The sequence below is a fragment of the Oryctolagus cuniculus genome, chromosome 5 (assembly GCF_051225735.1).
Source record: "Oryctolagus cuniculus isolate XC-2025 breed Fujian yellow rabbit chromosome 5, ASM5122573v1, whole genome shotgun sequence".
Classification (NCBI taxonomy): Eukaryota; Metazoa; Chordata; class Mammalia; order Lagomorpha; family Leporidae; genus Oryctolagus; species Oryctolagus cuniculus.
The window spans coordinates 117315103-117328098 of NC_142871.1; the positions used below are offsets into that span (position 1 = coordinate 117315103).

The window sequence follows — 12996 nt, forward strand, 5'->3', positions numbered from 1 at the left end:
AGTCTGTGTACATTTTGGTTTCATTTGTATAATTTCCCTAAGACCACTTCCCCAGTCTCTCTGCCTCTTCTTTCTCAATCCAAACCTTGCCCTCTGACCCCAGCCCCAAAGCCACTGCCTCACCCTTGGACTTTTCAGGAGCCTGGAGTGTGGGGCTGCAGTGTGTCAGAGCAGCCTGGCGCGGGGGTGGAGAGCGGGCCAGCGTCTGCCCCTCCCTCGCCCTCTGCCCCGGCCCCCATCCCCAGCGTCGTCGCTTGGGGAATGAGCAGATTGATCGTCACTTCTCTCGCTTCCAGGAGGAAGTTCCCCGGCAGCTCCAGTACATTTGCCTGTACCTGGTCCACATAGCTGGAGCGTACCTCTTAAAGTGAGTGTCGGCCCGCGCTCGGTCAGATTTGCCTGCTCCTTGGTGTGTCTGTGCTTCTATCCACGTGGTCGATCGGTTGGCAGGCTTTTATTAGGCGCCCCCTGTGTGCTGTTGCCATGCTCAGACTTGGGAGTTCAAAGGTGGATAATGGGAGATGTCTTTTTTTTTTTCTTTTTAACAGGCAGAGTGGATAGTGAGAGAGAGAGAGACAGAGAGAAAGGTCTTCCTTTGCCGTTGGTTCACCCTCCAATGGCCGCCGCTGCGGCGCGCTGCGGCGCGCTGCGGCAGGCGCACCACGCTGACCCGAAGGCAGGAGCCAGGTGCTTCTCCTGGTCTCCCATGGGGTGCAGGGCCCAAGCACTTGGGCCATCCTCCACTGCCTTCCCGGGACACAGCAGAGAGCTAGCCTGGAAGAGGGGCAACCAGGACAGAATGCGGCACCCCGACCAGGACTAGAATCTGGTATGCCGGCGCCGCAAGGCGGAGGATTAGCCTATTGAGCCGCGGCCCCGGCGGGAGATGTCTTTATCTTCCACAGTTTGTTCTCTTTGTAGGGGGAGAGACAGTTACAGATGTGGTCAGGGCCCTTGAGTGTAAGTTCTGTGAGAGTCCACATCACCGGCTAGGGGGACCCAGGACGGTGACTGCTCCCACCTGAGAGAGAGCCAGGGCAGGCTTCCCGTGGCCTCTGGGCCGTGGCTTTTGCAGGCTGAAGGCAGCCTTCAAGCCCTGAAGAAGCTGGGCTCCTGCCTCACAGGGTCCAGGGGCAGAGGCTGCCATAGCCTGCGTCCCAGGAATTCTTTTCCCTTTGGAAAAAATGGAGTCTAAAGAGTTGCTGCAGAGTTTGGCCTTGAGAGTCTCTTTTGTGAAAAGCCATATTGATGGCTAAGTTATCATTGATACATTGGCTTCTCTTGAGCTTCCTCCCTGCAGGAGAATCCCCTGTACTTTTCTCTGGGTTGGTATTTTGAGAGCTTGCTATGGTAACCTTTTGTGGAGGTGCCTGGAGATCCTGGGGACCATCATCTCCTAGGTCATGGTGGGGGCTGTCTGGCCCATGGGCCATATAAGGCCTGATTTAGCTCTGCCAAGGCAGCTGCAGGCTTGAAATTCAGTAAATCCACAACAGACTAATTTTTAAGTGGATAGTTTTGTACGGCCTGCAAATGATGTTGTAAATATGCAAATGGCCCTTGGCAAAAAAAAGGGTTCGCTCTCCCCTGACCTGGGTTCACAGCAGGCTGGCTGTGACAATGACTGACTTGAATTAATAGAGACAAGGGAGGGAGGCAGCTCTCGGACTCCACCCTCTGTCTCTGGAGGCCCACAGCAGGGTCTGTTCCTGGATGGGTCTTTGAGGGACAGGGACTGCAGGTACCTACCACTTGCACTGGTGTCGGAGCTCCTGTGTCACCTGCAGAATGGGCCTAAGGAATCCGGCTGCACTGTCGCTCCAGCAGCGTGTAGGGAGGAGCAGGGAGGCAGGTATGGGCAGCACCTTGTGGAAGGAGTGCTTCCTGCTTCTCACCTTCCCCTTGGCTGGGAAGACTTGGCTAAGGAAATGTTGGACAGCAGGAACCTGCCGTATTTCCACGCGCAGAGCTCGGCAGGCGTGTTCTGAGCACCCTCCTGGGTGCTTGTTGCCAGCCTAGATGATGATGCGTGCAAGGTGCTATGGTCTGCTGTGGGAGCAGGCAGGGATGGACTCCTGACCCTGACAGGACAGGTGAAAGGCTGAGGGTGGGGGGTCAGTTAGGAAACATTCCTGGAAGTGTGATTGCCAAACTGAGTCCTGAAGGTGGAGCCAGGGCCTGTCTGGGAATGTGGGAGTGGAAAGCAGAGCCCAGGCCCAGGGCAGCCTGAGCCGAGACGGGCAGGCTGGGGTACGGCTTCTCGGGGAAGAGTGTCAGCCTCGTCCTCTCCCCCCAGCCTCAGCCGCCTGGGCCTGATCCTGCTGCTGCTGCAGTACTCGACCGAGTTCCTCTTCCACATGGCTCGACTCTTCTACTTTGCAGACGAAAACAACGAGAAGCTGTAAGTGGGGCTGTGAGAGGCTGGCCTGCTCAGAGGCTATGGTGGGTCCCGCCCTGGGTGCAAACTGCCCACTTAGCTGAAGGCGGCCCCCTAAGATTATGTTCTTTCCAGAGCATCTGATCCTTAGATATCTTACCCCTCCAGCCCCTTCCTGGGCTCCTCTCGAATCCTCTTCCTACTTGGGATTACTCCTGGAGAAGCAGATACAGCTTGCTCAAAGGGCCCCCTTTCTGCCTCCTTGAGCAGGTTTAACGCCTGGGCTGCTGTGTTTGGGGTCACCCGCCTCTTCATCCTCACCCTCGCTGTGCTGGCCATTGGCTTTGGACTGGCTCGCATGGAAAACCAGGCGTTTGACCCTGAGAAGGGGAACTTCAACACCTTGCTTTGCAGGTGAGTGCTGGCAGGAGCCCGAGGAGATGTCAGGACTCCAGCTCCAGGCCAGGAGCCTCTTAAACTTGGCACAGCTTCCGCAGAAGGTCACGGGGCAGCAGATCTTTGCGTCTCATGCTCCTTGTTGGTTAGCTGGGAGTCTTGGAACATGAGGCCTGAGGAGGGGATAGATACCGGCCTCTGCTGCCTTTAGAACATCTTCACTTCCTGACTGCAAATCCTCTCACATTTGTCCAGTGCTTCAGGGTACACGGGAAGTTTCACTTCCGGTCTCGATAGGCACAGCCACATGTGGCCGGTTTAATACTGTGTGCTCAGCAGTTGGTAATGCCCTCCCCTGCCACCAAGGCGAGGAAGAAGCCACTGTGTTTTTTTGAGTCCACAGGCATGGGAGGGTGCCTTGGCCAGGATTACTCTGCCCCCCCCCCCTTTTTTTTTAAACATTGAGAGGCTGGCACTGTGTCTTAGTGGATAAAACGGTGCAGCATCCCATATGCATGCCGATTCGAGTCCCAGTTTCTCCTCTTTTGATCCAACTCCCTGCTACTGAACCTGGGAAAAGCAGTAGAAGATGGCCCAAGTGCTTGGGCCCCTGCACCCACCTGGGAGACCTGGAAGAAGCTCCTGGCTTTAGTCTGGCCCAGGTCCAGCCATTGCAGTCATTTGGGGAGTAAACCAGTGAGTGGGATCTCTCTCTGTCTCTGTAACTCTGCCTTTCAGCCTTTCAAGAATATAAATAAATCTTTTTTAAAAAGTTCTTTCTCTTCTCAGGTTTTTTTTTTTTTTTAATTCTTTTTTGTTTGTTTGTTTTTCATCTTATTTGAAAGGCAAAGAGTCATAGAGGGAGACAAAGACACAAAAAGGTCTTCCATCTACTGGTTTACTCCTTAAATGACCACAATACCCGGGGCTGGGCCAGGCTGAAGTCAGCTGCCTGAAGCTCCATCTGGTTCTCCCATGTGGGTGGCAGAGATCCAGGTACTTGAGCCATCATCTGCTGCCTTCCAAAAGGGTCCATGTGAGCAGGAAATTGAATCAGGAGCAGAGCTGAGACTCAAAACCAGGCTCTGCAGTATAGGTGGCTCCGAGGCGGCGTGACTGCTGTGTTGTACACTGGCCCCTCTGCCTCTAAGTGGCCTGCTAGATGGAATTACTAATGCTGCCTCACAATTCAGTTCATTTGAGGCCTACCCATATTTTTGGAGCCTACATCAGCCTTGTTTGGTGCTGTGGATCCAAGAGGCAACATGGCCACAGGTTCTCTGTGGGCACGGGAGTCACGTGATTGTGGAACTGGACTTGCCCCTGTCGCCTCCACCTTCCCCGTCCTCCAGCCCCATTGCTGCAACACCCTGACATGCACTAGAGCAGAGAAAGACTGGAGCACACACTTCCTGGTGCCAGACAGTGCTGGCAGTGAGGGTGGTGGGCCGGGCTGTGGGAGCTGCAGGGTCCTGCCCTGTACCTGGGGCTGTGGGCCCGAGTCCCGCCCTCGGGCCCGCCCTTGAGCCCACCTCTCCACCCCCACCCCCCAGGCTCTGCGTGCTGCTGCTGGTATGTGCTGCCCAGGCCTGGCTCATGTGGCGCTTCATCCACTCCCAGCTGCGGCACTGGCGAGAGTACTGGAACGAGCAGAGTGCCAAGCGGAGAGTGCCAGCTGCCCCCAGACTACCAGCCAGGCTCATCAAGAGGGAATCTGGTGAGTGCCAGGCCCCAGCCGGTGACGTCTGTCTGGGATGCGTGTGGAGGAGCCAGGCCCGGCTTCTTGGGCTCTCCCCAGACCAGTCCTGCCTGCTCCTCCTTTCTGACTCCTTCCCTGAGGCCTGGGACTCCTCAGCTCCCTGACTGGCACGTGGCTGGGCATGGGCCAGGGACAGTGTGGGCGGAGCTGGCCCTCACTAGGCCCGGAGCCCGGCCACTGTGGGGCAGGATGGTGCTGGCTGGCGAGCTCTGGCGGGAAGTATGCCCTCAGGGTGGCTTCTGGGCCCCTGCCACGTGCTGCCGCCCATGCCCTGCGCTGCGCAGTGGCTCTGTCCTCACCTGCCCTTTGTCTCCCAGGTTGCTGGCTCCTCCTCTGTCTAGAGGAATGACTCACAGTGACACAATGCTAGGTGGGCGGCCAGGGTGGGACACCCACTTCTCCCCTGGCCCCTGCACTGCCAGCCCTGCAGTTTCTGTGTAGCCCCGGGGCCCCTGTCTGCACCAGGATCTGTTTTCTGACTCACCCGCCTTTCTCCAGGCAGCCGCCTGCTTGGCAAGGGCTCAGGTGTGCTTAGCGCAGACACGTGTGCAGCTGGGTGTGAGGAGGAGCCAGCTCTGCAGTTGGGAAGTGTGGGGCGTGAGGCTGCAGCACTCACACGTCTCTGCCTTGCAGCAGGTGCATGCAGGTATATTTTTAACAAGCGTGGAAAGATGGCATCAGAGGCACATTTGGCATCGGAGTAAGGCCTGATCACTACAGCCTCCCATACACTCTCCCTTTTGTTGCTGCCATTCGGGGAGTTGTTGTTAAAGCGGGCTGGAGCCCTGCAGGGGCCTGCCGAGTGGAACTGAGGAACCCAGCAGGCTGAGTGATGGCAGCGAGCATCCAGCCCCAGCCTCAGGCCTGGGCAGGCGGGCCTCCCGTGCCTGTGCCTGGGTTACTGTGAGTCATTCTGGGCCTCCCTGCTTACCGAGCACCTCAAACGGGGCCCCTTGTCAAGGCTGGGGAAAGCAGGAAGCCCGCGATGGCTGTCTGCAGACTTCCACTGGCTGCGGGAACTGCAGCCGCTGTCCAGGTGGCTCCTCCGTGTGCAGCCGCGGGGCTGCTCTGGCCCTTGCTCCCCACCTCCTGCTGCAGGCCCAGCAGAAACTCCATGTGTGCGTCTCCTCTCTTTCCGCTTCCCAGGGTACCATGAAAACGGAGTGGTGAAGGCAGAGAACGGAACCTCCCCACGGACTAAGAAACTCAAGTCTCCCTAAGGCCAAAGTGCTGAGCACAGGCATCCTCGTGGCGGGGGCCAGCAGGGAGGCTCAGAGCCAGGCCCCTCCCTCTCTGCCTCTGCCTTCCGGCTTGCAACGCCCCTTCTCAGATGGCAGAGACCTGTCTTTAAACGGGGCTGTTCTTCTGACTTCTTGGCTTTCTCTTCTTACTCTTCGCAAACCCTTCTCAATAAAGCCAAAAATCTATCTATCTCTTTCTCTCCCTCAAGCCACCTCCTGTCTTCACCTCGGCCCCATGTTGGGTTCTCCAGAAGCCCGGGTCTTGTGGTTGTCTTTCTGCCTCTTATTTCTCTTCCTCCGTGACTGCTGCCTTCTCTTTCTACTTCTTTATTTCACTTTCGCGTGCAATTCTTCTCTGATTTTTTACAATGGGAGGGAGCTCAGATAGTGGTCCTGTGCCTCTCAGCCTCCGGGACCTGTGAGTCTGGAAGCCTGCGGCCAGCAGCAGGCCCCTCGGTGGTCCTCGTGTGGACGGGCAAGAAGAGGAGAGGCCGGCCCTTTTGGATCATAATCTCCTGGGTGCTGATTAACTGATGAGATGTATGATTCCAATTCTGCACGAGCCATCGCGAGGCACAGCAGCCACTGCTGGTAGTAAATGCCAAGGCCTTTTTGGCTCTGGTACGTGGCGACTCAATCCAGAAGGATGGTGTTGGCTCCGTTGGGTCCCCTGACTCACAGGAGTGGCTGGCGTTGGACTGGATAGCAGCCTGCCATCGCATCGCCGTGTGCGGCTCCCCATGGTTCAGAGCAAGAGCAAAGCGCGTCGCCGACAGTGGCTCTTCCAGAAAGGGAACGGCCTCCGAAATGAGAGCACAGTCGCCCGCGGCCTTTCTCCAGTAGTCCCGGCTGCAGTGGCTTCTTCACCAGCATTCAAAACCAAACCAGACAGCTGTTCACACACCTGCCTGTCCGGCACCAGGCTTGCCTCCGTTGACTTCATCTCTTGACCTGCAGAAACATGAAGCCTCAAGGACTCCAGCCCCATGCCAGTCCCCTGGTGCCCCAGGGAGGGCCAGCTGGCCACTCTCCCTATGGCCTCCCTTGTCGAGTGTTCCTTGAATTGTTGTCACTTGTTGATGTTTGTAGAGCACACGTGTGGTGGCTGACTCTAGGCCCACTCTTCGGGGTGGATGAGCACGCACGGCTGAGTCGCTGGGAGCCCTTTGCCCCCATCCCTCCCCGTGTTCTTTCCCTTCCCTCCACCTGAAGACAAGGCCTCCAGTCCTCCAAGTCCTCATGGTGCCTTGTGAGGGCTTCCGGAAGGGGAGCTGGGCTTAACAAGGCCCTAATGCAGAGTGCCTGGACTCTGCTGAGGCAAAGGGGGCGATTCTTGGTGGGCACAGGAACATCCATGTGGTTGGTATGTGGCTCCTCTTCTTGAGCTCACAGTAGAAAACAGACCACGGGTGGTGGTCCAGACAGGAGGGAGATGGGTCTTCTCTCCAACACACTTCCCTTGTCCAAGTCGCCTGCACAGATAGCTAGATAGATAGATTGTCATTGCCAGTCACTGAGGGCCACCGTTCTAGACTTCTGTCTATGTCCAGAGTAATGTTGCAGACATCGGGGGGGCCTACCCTGGGCTGCCTTTGATTTCCCGTAGGTAGGAGGACAGTGTTTCTGCAGGCGGGCATTTCTCCCACCCCTCCGCCTCCTCTCCTGACACTTCTCTGTGCCACACAGCAGAACCCAGCAGACCCGACCCGGAAGCCTGTAGGCATCTCAGTCAAACAGCCCTGCCGTGGTGTCAGTGAGTTCCTGGGCATTGCCTGTGTGGGGAGTGTGCATCCAGCAGCTTCCTTCTTCTCCTCTCCCATTAGTAGGTTCTCTGTGTCATGGGCAGGACCTCCCCAGTGTCCTGCACACACTCCCTCCCACCCCCACACCCCGGAGGAGCCCCGATGAAGCTGCTGTCGGGTCTTCCACAAGTACACGTGGCGTGCTTGTGATGTGCTGGGTGGGGGAGGCTGTGGTCAACTCGCCCTCAAGCCGCCTCAACCCGCACATCTGTGGCTTGTTGCTGCTCTGGGTTCTGGAGGAACGTGGCTTCGTGTTCCCGTAGTTTGCTGCAGGTTTCCAGTGTTGCCCATAGGCCGTGCCTTGTGCGTGGTACCACAGCCTAGCAGCCAGACCTTGACTTAGACCTTGTTTTCTGTAGGACGGGTTTTGTTCGGTGATGGGAGTTAGTAAATCTTTTCTGCACCCCATGGGAGACCAGGATAAGTACCTGGCTCCTGCCATCGGATCAGCGCGGTGCACCGGCCGCAGCGCGCCAGCCGCGGCGGCCATTGGAGGGTGAACCAACGGCAAAGGAAGACCTTTCTCTCTGTCTCTCTCTCTCACTGTCCACTCTGCCTGTCAAAAAAAAAAAAAAAAAAAAGAAAGAAAAGAAAAGAAAATCTTTTCTGTTAAACCCCAGGAGCCTGAGTAAGAATGGCATCTCTCTAGCCTGGGCTTTGCTCATGTTTTGGGGGCTGGAGAGGAACTGTAGGGTACACCAGCTTCCCTGGGATACTGAACTCATAGCTTGGTCAAGCCTTTGGCAGGTTGACACGAACCACATTGCTGGAGCTGGAATAATTCCCCTACCCCAGTGACCCAGCTGGGCTGGCTTTTCTTAAATCGGCCATGTTAGCTACGTTTTTCAGCTTTGTGTACTCCTGTTGCAAGTGCCTAGGCTTGAGCAAAGGCCCTGCCAGATGCCTCCGAGTTTGAGAGGCCGCCCCAGCACCATCCGCTGAGAGCAGGAGAAAAGATGCTAATCTACCTCAGCACCTGCTGCCTGACATGCCTGGCCGGCATCCGGGCACAGGGAGGCCAGCAGACGGCAGCAGTAGGAGCATTGTGGCCGTGCTGGTGGACAGAGGCCGCCCTATTGCCGATTTCCCTCCTTGGGGTTTCGGTTACTTTGCCATCCACATGGAGAGCTGCATGGTTGCTCCTTCCAAAGGGAAGTGTTGGTTCTGGAGGAAAGGGGAGCAGGCTGGGCCAGGAGGGGCGCCGATCGCTTCCCTTTCTTGTTGATTCTAACCCTTTGCAAGCCTGGGTCATCAGGCCCAAGCGGACGCTGAGAACCTTGTCTGTTCCCATCTCAAAGCAGCCCTTACCAGCGTTTAAGAAACCCAGATCGCCACCTTCACAGGTGCTTCTCCTGACCGGGGCTGAAAACTCCTGAGGCCCAGCCGTGTTCCCCAGGGCTGATTGTGTGCTTTTGGGACCTTCTTCCTCCATACCTTTGACCTTTCTGCTGAGCAAGGCGTGGGACAGAGAGTGCACCCCATGGATGCTTTAATTAGAGTGACTTGCCAGTGTCCTGGTGGCTGGGCAACCTCCCATGTGTTCCAAGGCCTGGGTGAGTGATGGGAGGGTGGCCTGGGTGTAACTGCCTCCTGTGTTTTAAGGCCTGGGCCTGACAGCAGCAGACTTCAGTCTGCTCCCCTGTTGCTCTGTCATTGATAGGGAGAAGACTGGCTGCCCACGCATCAGACAGCAGGGGTCACTTTCTTCCCCTCCCCTGCCTTCCCAGCTACAGCCTGTCTCCTACCAGAGAATCAGCTCCTTGTCACACCACCTGAATAGACTTCCTCTCTGGCCCATGGCTGGCCCCAGTGAGGGAGGCCTTGCCGCCTTCTCTCTGCTTCTTGCATGGGTATTAGCTCCAGCTCCCAGAAGGCTGGGAAAGACCAACCTCCCCCCCTCCACCCCATGCCCCCAGCTTCCTCACCTCCCACCTCTCAGTCTTTGATGGAGAGGCACTGGGACTTGTAAGCTCCCTACAGCGTTTTTGTCCTGAGCAGATCCCTTTTCTCTTTGTGTCCTAAGTGCCTTACTTTGCTGTGTGGCTTTCACTCGTACTGTGTAAGGCCAACCCCCACTGCCAGGGCACTAAGGGCTGTTTGTCGTACGCAGCCAAAGACACCGTACCTCAGTGCAGTTCAATAGAAAAGGGACATGGATCGACGGTTTCGCCTCATTTGTTCCACCCACACCCCCACTGCTGTAGGGTCTGGAGTGTTTTCTGCTTTGTGTCTAGTGTCTCCCTTGTGTGTCCCCTTTTGGCCCTGCTGGGTGACCGTAGAAGCCTGTGAGGGCTCAACCACAGGCACCGTGCCCTGCACCCTCTGAGGGAAACTCGGAGACTCCCAGGTTCCCTTCCCGGCCCCTGGGCCACTGCCCCACACAGCAAGCCCTGCTCTTCCAGGCCCCTCGTACTCTAGACGGAAAAACAAAAGGCACTCTTGCTGTAACCTCTTTTCCATCTATTTTACTGCCCATTCAACCCAAAGTTTATATGAAAAAGGTGTTTACTTTGACTTCCCAGTCTCAAGTGTTAACTCATAGATAACCCATTGGACAGTGGTCTGGCCTGGCTGTTGTACACTGTTCTTGGCCCTTCTTCAGTGTTACCTGTGTGAGCAGCAGCCACCTGTCCTCTGCCCCTGCCTGCCTGCCTGCCTTTTCCTTGCTCTTCCGGGTTGTGCAATAACTCTCCCAGCCAGTGGTCTTGTCCACAGGCCTTATTGTCCCTTACAGTGCCCCGTCACTGGGGAAGAGATGGGACTCAGAGGAGGGGTAGTCGTCATCCCTTACAGAAGAAATGTCAGCCACTTTCTCTGTTGCTGTCATTCTCCTGTTCCTGGGCGGTTTCTATGGCGCTCCTGTAGAACATGTAGCATCATCTTACAAGTCCATTTACTTATTTTACAATCTGTTGAGAAACAGTCCATCCTCGTGATGGGACAGAAGTTAGCATCTGGGAACCAGATATGATGAATATCCGCTCGCGCCTGGCATCACCGTCCCCATGCCTAAAAGCATTCCAGAGTTTGTCATTTGCGTGAGGAAGGTTTTTTTCTGAGAGCCCACCGCAGGTGGATAGCCCTGCTCACCTGGGAGGGTCTGGCTGCGATATGACGTGCCACCATTTCCTTGGGTACAGATTCCAGGGTTTATGTGCTGAGACGATAAACCTCATTTTTCAGTTCCTCTGTTTCATAAACACCTGAAGGATGAGCTGAGGCTGCTGGTGCCCTGAGCAACTTGTAATGCAAATATGGATGTATTGTCTCTTTGTTTTTCTACTTTAGTCTGTTCATGTTATGGACCAAATTTCAACAAGGAACTCAAGGAAAATTTGTACCTTCGGTATTTATGCTTTCATGTAAAAGGGTTCGGGGGGAGGGGTATCTGTTTACTTTTGGTGGACTTTTTTCAAAAACCCTTTTCCACTGTTTCTGTCTGGTTTTAAAACAAATGACAGTTTTGTACGGATTTTTTAATGTACATTTTGAAACAAATGATCAAATATTTTCTGAAATAACGGAATAAAAGGCATAGAATTATCAGTCTAATCTCCTGCTGTAATTCCTTGACATGTTTTTACAGAATAGTGCTTTCTAATACAGCTGCTTACTTGGTTTTACTTGAAAAACTGTGTATCCATTTAAGCCCCATGTCTAAATGTTTTAATTATATTTGTCATTTCTTGGGGGTATATTGTCCATAGTGGTGGTGTGAATGAGACTAGAGTTCAGGGTGGAGAGAAAGGTCATATATGGAGTGCTGGATGGTAACATGCATCATTTTTATTTGATTTGTAATAGTAAAGGAGAGAAAGAGAATTTCCTTAACATGGGGGCTTGTGGGAAGCTCCAGAAGGAAGCACACCAGGTCTGGTGCCTACTATATTATGAAGTCATTTGGAATGCAGGAGGTAGGATCCAGCATGTGTGTGTGTAAAAGCCACATGGTTAGATGTCCATAGTAATGGGGGCCAATGGGCATTGCTGGTATCACTTGGATTGCCTGCAGTTGCCTGCTGCATTTTCTAGAACCATCTTTGGCGAGAACTCAGGAGATGAGTGTGGGTATCGGCCATGGTTAGCCAAGGACACCCACAGGAGTGACAGTTAAACAGGAAAGGTCTACTTGAGGTACCGGTGAGCAGAATTAACAGCAAGCTTTGACGCTGACTTGGGTTTTAATTCTGCTCTGCTATGAGAACTGCTCATCTCTGTCCTGAAGGTTTTTCTTTGAGGAGGAATGCTGGTGGTGAGATGTAGTGAATGCTAAAAGCACTTGGTAAATTGCTTTGTCTAATGAACATGTTCCTTCTCAAGTACCTCAGGATATTCAGGAGTCACTTACCCAAGGAACCCCTGATTCTCTGGAAATATTTAGAAAAGTCTTCTCTGCTTGATATACCTTCATTTACTAAGTGGTATTTCCAAGGCCCCCTAGTGGTACACACAGAATATAGGCCAGGGCTGTTGAGTAGTGGCTAACTCACAGCCAATTGGCACCCACAAGGTGCCGCAAGTGCCTTGTGATGGCACTGTCAAATCTCTGCTTTCAGTCTTGGGTAAACTTGGAAGGAGATGGAAGATGAGCAGTGGATGGCAAGTGTAAGGAATATTGGATAGTGCTAACCTTACTCAAGACAGCTCTGAGACAACAATTACAGTGGGGCTGACATTTAAAAACTGGTCCCCATTACATTCAATGAAGATACCGACATTTTATCTAGTGGGAATGATAAAGGAAAATAAGAGATGAGTGGTTAGAAATGAGGGTAGAGGGTTGTGAGCACCTGGTTTAAAAGAACAGGTAAGAGGATGTTTAACAGGCTTTGGGTGAAGCCCAAAGCTGTAGACAAAAATTGGCAGGTGCATTCATGTGCTGCAGGTTGCTGCAGACCCATGGACGCTTTGCTGAGGCGATGGCCAACGCTTTTGTGAAATTGCCCTTCCGTAGAGGAAAGGGTGACAGGAAATACTGGGATGCAGTTTTCTTAAGAGGGATCGTTGGAGTGCTGTGAGCTGCAAGCTAAGCTTTAACACTCAGGGTTTGACATGTGCCCCTGCAGTATGGCGAGCAGAAGATTTGAGTGCCTGCTTCTCAGCTAAAACAGGTCTCCAAGAAAGAGACTGAGCTGCTCAGCTGCACAGCCAGCGGAGCTGTGTTAATCCCAACCGTGGGTGACAGTGGACACCCTGGAAAAGGGCATGTCAGCCTGCAAATGCCCCCACCCAAGAGGACCTGCTGAGAGGATAGGAGCCCTATAAGAAGGCGGGCAGTCTCTGCAGACCAGGCCATTTGCATCTGAGAATGAGTTTCCTGAGGGAGAAGAGTCCTAAGAAGTCAACAAAAATGGTCTTGGGGACAGAGAACCCACCCTAGATGATTACATTACTAGCCATAGGCTTAAGACTTTGCCTTTT

The 12996-nt window shown here is 54.2% G+C and overlaps 1 protein-coding gene across 2 annotated transcripts in view; it reads left to right on the forward strand.

The window, feature by feature from the left end:
* TRAM2 (translocation associated membrane protein 2) overlaps positions 1–11127 on the forward strand; it is an 89250-nt gene extending 78123 nt beyond the window's left edge. The window contains exons 7-11 of one of the 2 annotated variants that reach the window (XM_008263046.5): positions 297–367; positions 2297–2401; positions 2648–2791; positions 4327–4490; positions 5679–11127. In XM_008263046.5, the coding sequence (XP_008261268.2) occupies positions 297–367; positions 2297–2401; positions 2648–2791; positions 4327–4490; positions 5679–5752 (558 nt within the window). In that variant the 3' untranslated portion in view covers positions 5753–11127. The remainder of the gene's footprint in view (positions 1–296; positions 368–2296; positions 2402–2647; positions 2792–4326; positions 4491–5678) is intronic. The other variant, XM_089333171.1, reaches the window with a different exon arrangement.
* Positions 11128–12996: the final 1869 nt, after the last annotated feature.